The sequence below is a fragment of the Branchiostoma floridae genome, chromosome 6, assembly GCF_000003815.2.
Source record: "Branchiostoma floridae strain S238N-H82 chromosome 6, Bfl_VNyyK, whole genome shotgun sequence".
Lineage (NCBI taxonomy): Eukaryota > Metazoa > Chordata > Leptocardii > Amphioxiformes > Branchiostomatidae > Branchiostoma > Branchiostoma floridae.
The window spans coordinates 18378727-18391177 of record NC_049984.1 but is presented as its reverse complement, the minus strand read 5'-3'; the positions used below and the strand labels follow the sequence as shown (position 1 = coordinate 18391177).

General features: G+C 41.7%; 1 protein-coding gene across 2 annotated transcripts in view; it reads right to left on the bottom strand.

Annotated features, from left to right (window-relative positions):
• Nucleotides 1-387: 387 nt before the first annotated feature.
• Nucleotides 388-12451, bottom strand: part of LOC118417833 (mucin-like protein) — a 36610-nt gene continuing 24546 nt past the window's right edge. For both annotated transcript variants that reach the window (XM_035823582.1, XM_035823581.1), the window contains 18 exons: nucleotides 11339-11473; nucleotides 10686-10807; nucleotides 9964-10132; nucleotides 9319-9466; nucleotides 8520-8638; nucleotides 8177-8388; nucleotides 7458-7594; nucleotides 6701-6900; nucleotides 6172-6300; nucleotides 5806-5925; nucleotides 5212-5340; nucleotides 4541-4666; nucleotides 4067-4189; nucleotides 3664-3767; nucleotides 3179-3291; nucleotides 2425-2614; nucleotides 1862-2052; nucleotides 388-1436 (listed from right to left, as the gene is read on the bottom strand). In XM_035823582.1, the coding sequence (XP_035679475.1) occupies nucleotides 1283-1436; nucleotides 1862-2052; nucleotides 2425-2614; nucleotides 3179-3291; nucleotides 3664-3767; nucleotides 4067-4189; nucleotides 4541-4666; nucleotides 5212-5340; nucleotides 5806-5925; nucleotides 6172-6300; nucleotides 6701-6900; nucleotides 7458-7594; nucleotides 8177-8388; nucleotides 8520-8638; nucleotides 9319-9466; nucleotides 9964-10132; nucleotides 10686-10807; nucleotides 11339-11473 (2621 nt within the window). In that variant the 3' untranslated portion in view covers nucleotides 388-1282. The remainder of the gene's footprint in view (nucleotides 1437-1861; nucleotides 2053-2424; nucleotides 2615-3178; nucleotides 3292-3663; nucleotides 3768-4066; nucleotides 4190-4540; nucleotides 4667-5211; nucleotides 5341-5805; nucleotides 5926-6171; nucleotides 6301-6700; nucleotides 6901-7457; nucleotides 7595-8176; nucleotides 8389-8519; nucleotides 8639-9318; nucleotides 9467-9963; nucleotides 10133-10685; nucleotides 10808-11338; nucleotides 11474-12451) is intronic.

Here is a 12451-nt window from a genome sequence, read left to right as displayed (position 1 = left end):
CTTTAGCCGTTGTCCCAAACACGAGACCACTGCACCTTGAGTGAGGCACTTAGCCTGTTGGGAACCTGATTCCGCGGAAATCGTGACTCTTTGATCTTTCTTCCTCTTCAGATGAAAAGCTTTAGGTGGCTGATTTTCCAGTACGGCATAATGCGTCATGGCTCGATAAGTCTGTTGGCTTCTTTTGCAGATGTTTGACGCGTGATTTTAGCTTTTACCATAAGGTCCCCAACACAAGAGGTCGCTGGCTCTACTATACGTCACAATCCGAAATGGCCATTTCAATCCTTCACACTGTGGCATGATCCTCACTGCATGTACGCCATGTCTTTCAAGCTTACCAACAGATATAATTTGTGGAATGAACCCGTGGAACACTTTTGGATCAATCTCATTGGTTTTTATTCAAAAGAGGGGATGATTCCAAAAATCAAAAGCACACAATTGCTGCAAGTTGAGCCAAGCCATGTGATGAATACATATCGTGTCCATGCCATCACGTATATTTACATATTTCAAAACCATTTCCACTGTGCATTATGCTTTGAGTTCTTTGTAACTGGATAATGTTAGTATATTGTGGACAGGTTTGCAATTGCATGTTGGAGTTAAAACTATGATACTTATCTAAAAGACAAACCATGCATGCATTGGATACTAAAATTGCAGCAACAAATCTAGCGTTTGGAAAAGCTCTGTTCTATTTTCAAGTAACGTTTATGTAAATCTCATTATGAGCTGCATCAGCAGACAATCGTGGACGGCATTACACGTATAGTGCTATATGTCCTATATCTCTTATGTATATGATATATGTATAATATTCAAATTTGCATTAATTGACAGATCATCTCATATTACACACAAATATACATCCCATCTGGATTATCATTTTGCTCACAAAATGCCTCATTTAATTATAGACAGGATTCGGCAATTGCTAGTACATTTGACGACTAGTACACAGAACTAAAAAGTGTACTGTGTAAAAGTGCTATACGATTATTACAAAACACACGGCATCATGTGGTCATGTGGTAATTATGGAACGCAGACACATCAAAGACACAAATCCACCCAAAAAGCTTCTGTACTGATTGGATAGAATTATCTAACATTGAGCTGATTCGTATCCTAGCAACTATTTCTGGATAGATAAAATGCAATAAAAACCACACCAAATTCATTGGTAGCCATTTTGGCCTCACACTGATATGTACAGCAAATTTGTGAAAATAGTGAAATTATACAAACAGCAAAGTCTCGATGGTCTACATATATTCTAAAACGTCGGCTCTTTCTTGGGCGGCAGGACCTCCTCGTTCTTGGGCGGCAGGACCTCCCCGTCCGCCCGCCGGCCGGTGGAGGAGGGTCCCGGTTCAGCCAGCTCCAGCGTCTGACTGTCTGACACCTTCATCGTACGCGTCTTCTTTTTCCTGTTAGAAAAAATACACACATGTAGTGTGAAGGACATGTAGTACGAGAACTTACCATAGACTTCAGTTCCTCCCGTAAATATGTTTCCCCATGAAAAGGAAAGAGCTATCAAGATTTATAGTCAATGTATCAAGATTATCATCTCAGTAGCTGACATTCTACATATCATATTGTAAGTTGTATCTAGAATACTGCCATCACTCATTCATTAGACGGGACAATATTGGTATCGGTATGAATGACCGTTTTTAAGACTTCATATTCATCTTTATCAACAGGATGTGCAAATCAAGAGTGCCGCGAAGGCATGAAGGTGTACTGAAAGCGATTGTTTTATTTTCTCATAGCAGGCTACAGCAGTTTTCTTAGGTTTTAAGCACACCATAGCGTGTGCGGAGTAACAATATATCGAACAGGTCATTACTTGACAACGAGAACGATGGCCACGATGACGGCAACAACACACAGTCCGCCGAGCGTCCCGCCCACGATGGCTGCGGTGTTGTCTGCCTGTGGGGCCGCAGGTCTGACGGTGGTGAGGGGGAGAGTGGTGGTGGGGATGACTAGCAGGTACAGGTCTGTGATACTGGCACCACCAAGGGCAGCGGACAGGTCCTGCAAAGAATTTGTAGACACAAGCTGTGTAACAGACGTATCATATGAGGCTAGAACGCCACTCGTTAAAGGACAACTAGAGTTCCAGGATGTCAAATCTACACCACTTACTCTCTGCCACTAACCATCTCATGCCCAAAACACGAGAAGTAAGTAACCATCTTATGCCCAGAACACGAGAAATCAAAACCGGTAGTACCTCTGCAGTACCATAGATAAGCTGCTAGGGTCCATTATCCAATTTGACCCTCGTTTTCCTGACTGAATACATTGATTCTTTAACAGAAAATGTAACCAAGTAGAGCATTTTCCCCCAAAACTCATATAAGCATAAACATTTCAAACATTGCCAAGAAAATATTGTTCTTTTACCTGGAGGGAATTTCCGATGATAGTGATGAGTTCCTGGCCAGGTATGACCGTGGTGATGTTGTCAGCCCGGAGAGACTCCGGCAGCAGGACGTACAGGGCCAACTGCAGGCTGGAGCCGCTCAACTCTACCGGGTAGTCTGGGAGACGCAGAACGTGCAGCTCCGTAAACTCCACATCTACTGTCTGCCTCCTGTAGAAAAACAATCAGTATCACTTTTCATATCAAATAGATAGGTAGATTTTGCCATTCCGGAGGGTCCTTCTTGGAAATATTTCATGGCAAGACTGCCCGTCGTTTGAGGCGCAAAGTCCAAAAATAAAATTGAAATTGGGCTTTTTTTCATTTCCAGATAAAATTTGAACTCTACATTTCTTCTTTTTATCATCGTCAGTGAGTATCAAGTAGTACGCAGAAAGCTAAAACATGAATCTTCAATGATAGAAAATCAAATGTCCATGTTAATAGAATTTTCATCAAGCAGTGACTACTTTTCAAAGGTAAACACACGGACCTCCAAATTTTCGATGACTATCAGTCTATCTTGTTCACGGAGTGATCTAGTTCGCGCGAGAGTCGCGAGAACTAAGTCGAGACTTGGGTAGATCTTCTGCCCCTCACCCCGCCATCGATAGTGTGTTTACCTTTGGAAAGTAGTCACTGCTTGATGAAAATTCCATTACCTGTGTATATACGTGGCTAATGAATCTATTCAACGATAAATTTCCATGGACTTCACGAAAAGTGCAGTGGTACCTTTTACGTGAGGAGTCCGTCCTCAGACCACACTCGGCAGCGTGGCTGCTACAGTGGCTGGTGGCGGCGGCAGCGACGGCCTGGGAGAATGCCAGGTCTCTGGACACCGTGTACTACAGACGTTGGACAAGTTCAAACGATTCGTGATTCTTGTTCGTCTTAACGAATAACAACTTAACAAAACTTATAAAACGTTGTAATAGTTAAGTCCACCTTTCCCGTAGACGTAACAATACAACTCACTGCGCCGAGTTCAACTAATTTACGATGTGAATATACATGGCGAAAACAGGCAGTGTTAAATCCAGACTATTTGATTTGAAATGAAACTAGATAAAAAGAAATGAAGTCACGAAAACAAGATGAATTTACTTTGACTGTTCTTCATTAGAGGGTTAATGTGGATGGCTGTATTTATTAGATTTGTAAGTAGACAATGTCTTTATGATCGAAATATACACATGAAGGAATAAACATCCACATACTTGACTGATGGACATCTCAGCAGTAAAGACCACAACTCCTCTCTTCTCCTCATTTGTAGGAACCCTGTTAGACGTGGGCACTGGTTTCTCATCGTCAGGTAAGTCTGGATACACATAAAATTAAGGTATTCCTAATATAAACTACATTTCATTCTTCAACGATGTTTGTCTACACTATGATGATTATGATGAATATTCTTCTTATACCGATTTGGATGAATATCATTACCTGTCAAGAATGCTTCTATTCATTCTTTGTTATTCCATCAAGGTGTATGTCCTGGAGCTTCTTGTCATTATTTCCTCAAATAAACACTTGTGGTGACTTTCAAGCCATTTAATTGGTACAACGTTAACATCACAGATACTAGTAACTCAGACACAGAAGCAAATATGACCTCACCTGTACAATCGCCGTTAACTTCGACTAACCCCGGCAGACAGGCGCATGCGTAGTCGCCTGGAATGTTGACACACAGCTGCGTGTCCGTACAGTTGTAGTCATCTTCAAAACACTCGTCAATATCTGAAAAAAGTGGGTTGGTAAAGGTTATAAGTAAGACAACAAATCATGATGTGTCTCCGCTTCTGAAATGATTGGTACAAAATCAGTAATACAATGATGGACATCACAGATTAACTGAGTGCCTTTGATCATAAACTAGATTAAAATTCTCTCTATATTGGCGTCGACTAAACATGAACATAGTTACATAGTGCCCAATATTCAGTATGCATGCGTATTAAATGGTTACCGCGTTGCAATGCAAAAAAAAAACGTCATAATTTGGTACAGTGTATGACTCATACAACTTGCGCTTGTCGTACATTCTATACGTATTATGCGACATGGAAAACGAAGTATGCTACCCCTTACCTTGGCAGGTGTAGGGGTCTGACTCGTCTGTCCTGTAGCCGTCCTCACAGCTGCAGCTGTAGCCACCTGCAGTGTTCTCACATTCCTGGTTACACCTGTTCTCTCCACTGGTGCACTCATCTACGTCTGAAAAACAGAAGAAAGGCGTCGGTCATGAAAACAGTTTAAAATTGAATGTTTGACTCATTATTGCGGACATTGTTGAAAGTGCTTGCAGTACTTATCGCTCTTCCAAAACAGTGGTGAGAGAGGCCTGGCTCTTGATGACAAGTAGTAACAATGATCACTTCAATCTGTGCTAATTTATCAATTAAATCGATCGATCAAATAAATAATCGACCATTCAACCGATCGACAAAATTCAGTAGTACAAGTACAAGTCATGAACGGGTACATATTAACACGGCCGTAGATGCGGAATGATGGGATTTATTTGTCAATGTGAAATGCAAGCGTCATACGAAACATTTCATTGAAAAAAATGCTCCAATTACGTACATTTGAATCATATATTCTAGTACCAAACATAAGAGTTGGCATGTGCCGTAAGTCTTAGGAAGGAACCATGCACATTGTAACAATTATCACATAAACCACATTGAACTTTCATAATGCACTTACACAATGCGGTTACAATTACAGCAACGTCATTACATTATTGTTCAACTCACCATCACAGTCGTTCCCGTTCAGAGTGTAACCTTTGTTGCAGTAGCAGGTTTCCGTTCCCCCCTCGCGGTAGCAGCCGCCGTTCGCACCGTCACACACCGCTTCCTTCTCCGCCGTGCACTGGTCGGTGGCTGGGGATGTTCATGGTAAAATGTCAAACCTTTTATCACTTAATAGACGAACCATTTAACTAGCAGTCACTGTTATGTATATAGAGCAAATGAAACGTCGGTATGGAAATGTTCATGGTGAAATGTCAAACCTTTCAATACTTCAAACGAACCGTCTAGAAGTCACTGTTATTTATATAGAGCAAACGGAACGTCGGTATAGTGTTTCATTGTACATGTACAGCAGGATAAATTTTTGAGGCAGTGCCAATAGAGTAATAATAACAAGTTGAGTGAAATATGAAAATGATACGAAGCTATTTGTATCTTTGTTAAAACGAAAACTACAAGAGAAGTTAACCCATGCGTAATTGTAAGGCCGGTTTACTGCACTCTTGAACTATTCAGTCTAATTATTTAACCAATTGGGGTTGTACTACGTTTTCCAGAAACCCCCAAAACAATCTGGTAAACTGCAACACTCACGCGAGCAGGTCTTGTTGTCATTGTTCAGCTCGAAGCCGCTGTTACAGGAGCAGTGGTAGGAGCCGATGTTGTTATGACACTGGTGGTCACAGTCATGTGCAGGCTCACACTCGTTTACATCTAAACAATATTAACAACGACAACAATATGTAAACAATTATCTGTCATTCTATGACAAAATTCACATCCAAGGGTTAGGGTTAGGATTAGGGTTAGGTGACACTCTAAATCTAATGATTGTTGAAGTTACACAGAAATACATTCAAACAGCTATTTCTATAGCTTGGATGGTAGCTTGATTGGAGTAAAAGATACCTATGTTTGTGTCTAAACATTTTTGAATCAGAAGATAACGCCAAAGGTTACCATCGCAATTCAGTCCGTCATCGTTTAACTGATAGCCGGAATGGCAGTCGCACGTGAAGGATCCTGGGTAGTTGACACAGATCTGTGCGCATGTCTGTCCGCTGTCGGTGGCGTTACACTCGTTAATGTCTGTAAGAGAACGTAGAGCAGATCGAACAATCGTCAGGAATATAATGTAATAAAGGTGACAATTGACAAGGTGTAGATGTGATACGTTCTCGATAATCTTTCAACAAACAAACAAATACTCCAGTCTTTCAAACACATCAATCCATCCCTGTCTTTGGCTCTAGAGACCTGGCACTTACGAGGGCTGTTAGTGCCATTCTTAAGTATAATCAAACAGTAATACGGTACCTATTTGTCAATATTCCTTAAGGAAATCATCTCGTGCTGGATAACAAAAAGTTCGGATAAACAAAAAAGTTCGAAGTTATTTGGGTATATAGTGTTCTGTGTCTAGTATTGTGGTAAGCATGCCATAAATTGTTAGGCTAAAAGGCACACCAAAACCTGAACATCAACATACCCTCGCAAGTCTCCCCATCTCCGGAGAATCCAGTGGGACAAGGTCCGCACTCGTATCCCGAGATGTTCGCAGGCGCAGGATAGTCCCTACAACGGACACCTTCGTAGCAGGGCTGGGAGTTTTCCTCGCAGGCGTCGATGTCGCTCTCACACTGGACACCTGTGTACCCTTCCTCACAGGTGCAGGCTTGTAGGACGAACCTGGGAAACCGGCACATGGCTGATGAGAAACTTAACTTTTATTCCAGTGTCTCAACTCAGTCTACCAAATCTTGCCTTCGAAAAATACTGATCAGGACCTTGCGAATTCCAATGATGAGTCTGGTGCCATGAAACTGGTATCTCTCAACGCAGAAGAACTGTTTTAAAGATTCCGTCTTTCGAAACATTTGTCATTGTACATTTAACACTTCTAAGGACGCGCAAAGTATACGTAACTATTGTAAGGGATGCAATACAACGGATCAACGCTTCTAACTTCAAACGCATTGTACAATCAATGAAATGTGAACTAACAATGAAATGTGTAAGAGGGCGATTCTTCAACAAATTTAATAGATACTCCTGCTGTAGTTAACGCTCTGAAGCTTAACTAGGCCTTTTTCTAACAATATGTAACGGGTCATGGTCTTCACATTCTCGACGTGTAGACACGAAATATTCCCGCAGCCAAAAACAAACATGGAATGTACTTTTGCAGAACAGTGAGATTTCGCCTGAGGAGGTTAAGTACTATATACAGGATGTGCAAATTAAACCTTGTTTCAGTAGAGTTGTCAGATGATGTATCATCATCATCATCGCTATCCACACACGTCCCACCGTTGTAGCATGCGCAGACGCGCACAGTCGGCCAGTACTGGATGGAGCCGTTGTTTGAGTCGGTCAGAATGACCTACACGGCAAGCAATGATTGAAATGTCAGTGAAATTTAGCATCAAAACTCTTTTGGGTACATCTATCAAATTTCAAACTTTCTACCGTTACTGCTGATGGCTACCATGCTAACAGCTTACCCCAGACGACATCTACGCTAATGACAATCTGCTTTGACGTAGAAGAGCCGGAGGGTTCCTACTCATGCTGTGCTAATGTTACATCCAAGGTGGCAATCACGACCTAATGACGTTATTTGAAGCGGTCATGTGGTGCCGACTTTGTATTTTCAATGATTCTAATCCGCTACTCTCAGCAGGCTCTGTTCAGTCCTTCGTACCAAATTACCAAAGGAGTAATAAGAGTTGTCTCCATTATTATGATTCACACCTGGGGTGTTCTTGTATATCTGTTATATTGAAACACCAGGCAGTAAGTCAAACGTATAGGCTAAGAATAGTGTCATGTTTCAAGGTATGGGTTGCAACAAGTCTACGTAATCCGTGGTTACATACCTTCTACATACAGCTCTTTACCCCCTGCCTTTGCCCCCCCCCCTTTTTGTGTGTAATATCGATGGTCTAGGACATTACATGGTTACCTTCAAATCAAACTCCTCCCCGGAAGTGACGTTCCACGTGATGTTGGCAGTGTCTTCATCAGACGCCATGCTGACGAACAGCGGGACGCCCTCATCAAGGTCGAACGTGATGTCGTCACCGTTGGCGTCAGAAGCGTTGATGCGGATGTTGATGATCTCCCCCATGGTGGCGTTGATGTCGTCTGGGCCGTCAACTTCCGGTGGAAAGTTTGCTGAAAGTTGAAGTATGATAATCATGAAACCTAATGCAGTATATAATGATACATTGATGAAAATTCTATGACTGTTTCTGAGTGTACATGTGTGTGTCTGTGTTTGTGACTATACAAAGATGGCAACTAACCTAGCTGGGCGTTTTCCTCCGTCAGTTTGTCGGACTGTGTCTTTGTGGTCTCTCCGACACTCACATCTCCTGTCTGGCTGATGTCAAACAGGCAGTTCTGGTCGTCTCCGCAAAGTGCTCTGTGTAAAACACAGAACACAGAAAATGTCTTACTAAATCTGTACACAACACAGAACCCGGAAAACGCCTAACTAAATATGTACACAACACAGAACCCAGAAAACGTCTTACTAAATCTGTGCATAACAAAAACCCCGGAAAACCCCTAAAGAAATCTAGATCTGTACACAACACAGAACCCAGAAAACGTCGTACTAAATCTGTACACAACACAGACCCCAGAAAACGCCTAACTAAATCTGTGCACAACACAGACCCCGGAAAACGCCTAATTAAGTCTGTACATAACACAGAACCCGGAAAACGCCTAACTAAATCTGTACACAACACAGACCCCAGAAAACGCTTAACTAAATCTGTACACAACACAGAACCCGGAAAACGCCTAACTAAATGAGTACACAACACAGAACCCTGAAAACGTCTAACTGAATCTGTACACAACACAAAACACGGAAACCTACGTCCATGCACAAAACAGAACGCGGACAACGTGACAAAGTCAACCTCTTCGAAAAAAGAATTTCAACGTCTGTTTGATATATCTCTATTGCATTCAAGTCTCTGTTAAAAGTGCGCAGCCAGGTAATATCGACTCTCTGGTGGACTATTTACCATACGAATATACTAATAACAGCATAGCAACAATAACTAAAGACAGCATAACTATCGAGCTTGCCTGGCTTGCACTTCTAACTCCGGGTCGTCGAAGGTGACGGCGTCCGTGAACTGAGGCGAGAAGGACGTGTCTCTCATGGTCTCCAGACTTTCTCCTTCCAGATAGTGGAACCTCGTCTTCAACCTGCCGTCCGCCTCCGTCAACTGGACTACAGTGGAAAATGTTGGCTTATCAACAATTCGTCAGCTACGTTTCTAAGTTAACGTCGAATCCATATTGCAAGTTGTTCGGTAACTTTAGGGCAGAATTTCTTTCGACACTGTATATGTTGAGTTGTAGGTAAACAAAAGGCTTCATATATCGACATTTCCCCCAAAATCCAGATAGATAATTTACTTGTTTATTTGAATTCACTACAAAGCGATGGGGAGGGCAAACATGTCCAGAGCGATCTTTACAAGTTGCCCTCCCACATAGAAATAACACCAACAACGTACAGTAAATAACATTTAAGTAACAACATGTAAAAAAAACAAGACATATAAGTAAGAACATCAAGGCACAATCTGGATACTATTAAACCTGAATATGGATATAACAACAGACAATATTTGATAATCTCGAAGCAAAGGGGTACAGATCAAGGATAAAGAAATTTTACCGTGATCCCTGCAACTGATTCATACTCAGACTGGTTGGACTTACAAGACTGTCCAAAGTACTTGAAGATGTCACTCTCGCTGGCGTTGACGTCCAAGACGCTGCCGTTAAAGGCGGTGAAGTCGTTAGTCTCATCCCCGTCCCAATAGCCGAGTAGACCCTGGGTACTGTTCATGTACTCATCGGGGGCCGACACGACCACGGCCAGCATGTTCTGGGGAGAACGAACGGATGTGCTCGTGAGATCGATGTCATGGTGTAAGAAAATAAGAGTGTGACACCAAAACTGAGTCATATCCAAGGTTCAAAACTGTAGGCATGCTGGTTATTTAGGTGAATATATAGATTTTTTTTTTACAATCTAGTTATGAAAGTAGTCGTGACGGAAAAATACTTGTAGCACCAGTGGCATGCGCATTTGTGTTGATAGCGTATTCGGCACCAAGGAACAAGTGTATAGATATGGTGTTGTTCACCACTGATATGTTCATTCGTGCAGATAGTGTGTTCAGTACCAAGGACAGGTTTGTGTGCAGATCGTGTTGCGCACCAGTGGCATACATATTTGATTTGATAGGCGTGTTTTGCACCATTAACACGTGCATTTTGTTGAAAGCGTGTTCAGCACCAAGGACAGGCTATGTTATTAGAGCGCAGATGGAAGATATTCGCGTTACCTTTATACGATAAAAATGGCTAAGATCGTTGCTGAATATTAAAATCAAATCATACATCGCTACAATCTATGTGAGACCAAAATATCTTACCTTTTCTGAGGTCGTGGTTAGACTGATGCCAGACGACAGCTGTATCTTGAAGGAGTTGGTGGTGGGTCTTGAGAACAGCATGTCCTCCAGCAGAGTGTGGTTACTGGTAGTGTTGTCATACTCTAGGAAACAATGAATGCCTCTTCGATAATTATACTTGATAGCTCACATATAGAAAATAAAATGTGCATTATGGGTGGCAAATAGCATGCAGATTTTGCTTTATTCATCACCACTAATAGTTTCGTTACTAGTAACCTGAAAGAACGAACATAGTAACGTTCGGTACAGCAACATTTCTATTTTTTTCTATTTGCTTTTGGACTTTTGGACGAGGACAATGTGGCACTGGCAGTTTTAGTAACTTATACTAATAGTACTAGTACCCCATACACAGTACAGACAGAAGGTAAGTACTTTTACCTTGACCAAAGTTAGGTACCCTTTTTTTACACCTGGATGAAGTGAGGAAAGTCATGTAAAGTGCCTTTCCGAAGGGCACAACGTCGGGGGCACGGCGGGTATCGAACTCGGAACCTCTAGATCAGAACGCTCTACCAATTACGCTACTCGCGACACCACATTTTTAACATTCATGATAAAGTCTTAGCTATAGGCTGGCTTCACATAATAGATTATGTTAAGCCACGTACCGAGTATGTCTTGTAAAGTCCCATTGATGTACAGATCCATGCCGGCTTCTGATTGGTTGTTGATGTTTAGCTGGACTCCCAAACCGTCGTTCTCATTGACGACGACAGCAGTAAATACGGTAGCTTTGTCACTTCCTGCAACGTCATGAAAACAGACATGATCTCATTTCCCGTCTGGTTATAATTGTTCTCCCCTTAATGAAGACAACTATAACTGTTACGAGAGTTCGGAGACCTCAAATATTCTGAACATGCAATTGACTTTCACATATGCATAATCATTGCTTGGTTATGCAAACCTTTGACTAACTTACACAGGTCACAATGTTGACAATGCAATCATTCACTACATGTACTTAGAAGAGAATTATGGCAATTTTACATCAATTATGCAAATTATAGACTTATTTGCATAATTGGTATCTGCTAATCTTCCACCTGCCACAAACTACACATGCTACATGTATTTGAGTTCGGATTCGAAATCCGTCTTTCCTATGTTCCGTTTTGCTCTTTGGAATATTTTGTGAAAAACGCCCCTGCAGTTCCAGACCAAGGCACAAGGGGCTCACATCACAAGCTATCTGCCACCAAAAGATCAAGACCATAGCATTTCCAGGTCAAAAGATTTTTAAAAAGAAATTCTCCCGCAATCACATACTAAGGGGCCCCAAATCGACCTTGACCTTCGTTTTCCCAACACCTATCCACAAACCGAAATATCATCGTAATCCATCAAGGATCATCAAGAGGAAATCTGGAAACACAAACGGACACACAGACACACCTAAAACAATAGTAGTTGTTATACATGTAGACCTTATGAAAGTCGCTGTACTTTTGTCGTGTAAATAAAGATTTCTCATATCTCCATTTTCATGGAGACAATAAGTTGTAGCAATAACCAAGGAGCAACTTTAGATATAAAAGTCATTGATTTGTAATCTCCAAGCAGATCCTACAATGGCATAAGATACTAGTAGTACCAAACTGGCCAGGAGATAGTCAGCCATGATGCTACATTTCCCCGGTAGCGAAACACACTCCTAAGCCGGCTTCACTCCTTTACCAGCTTTTGATACTATCTAATGCTACCGTAGGATCTGCTGGGAG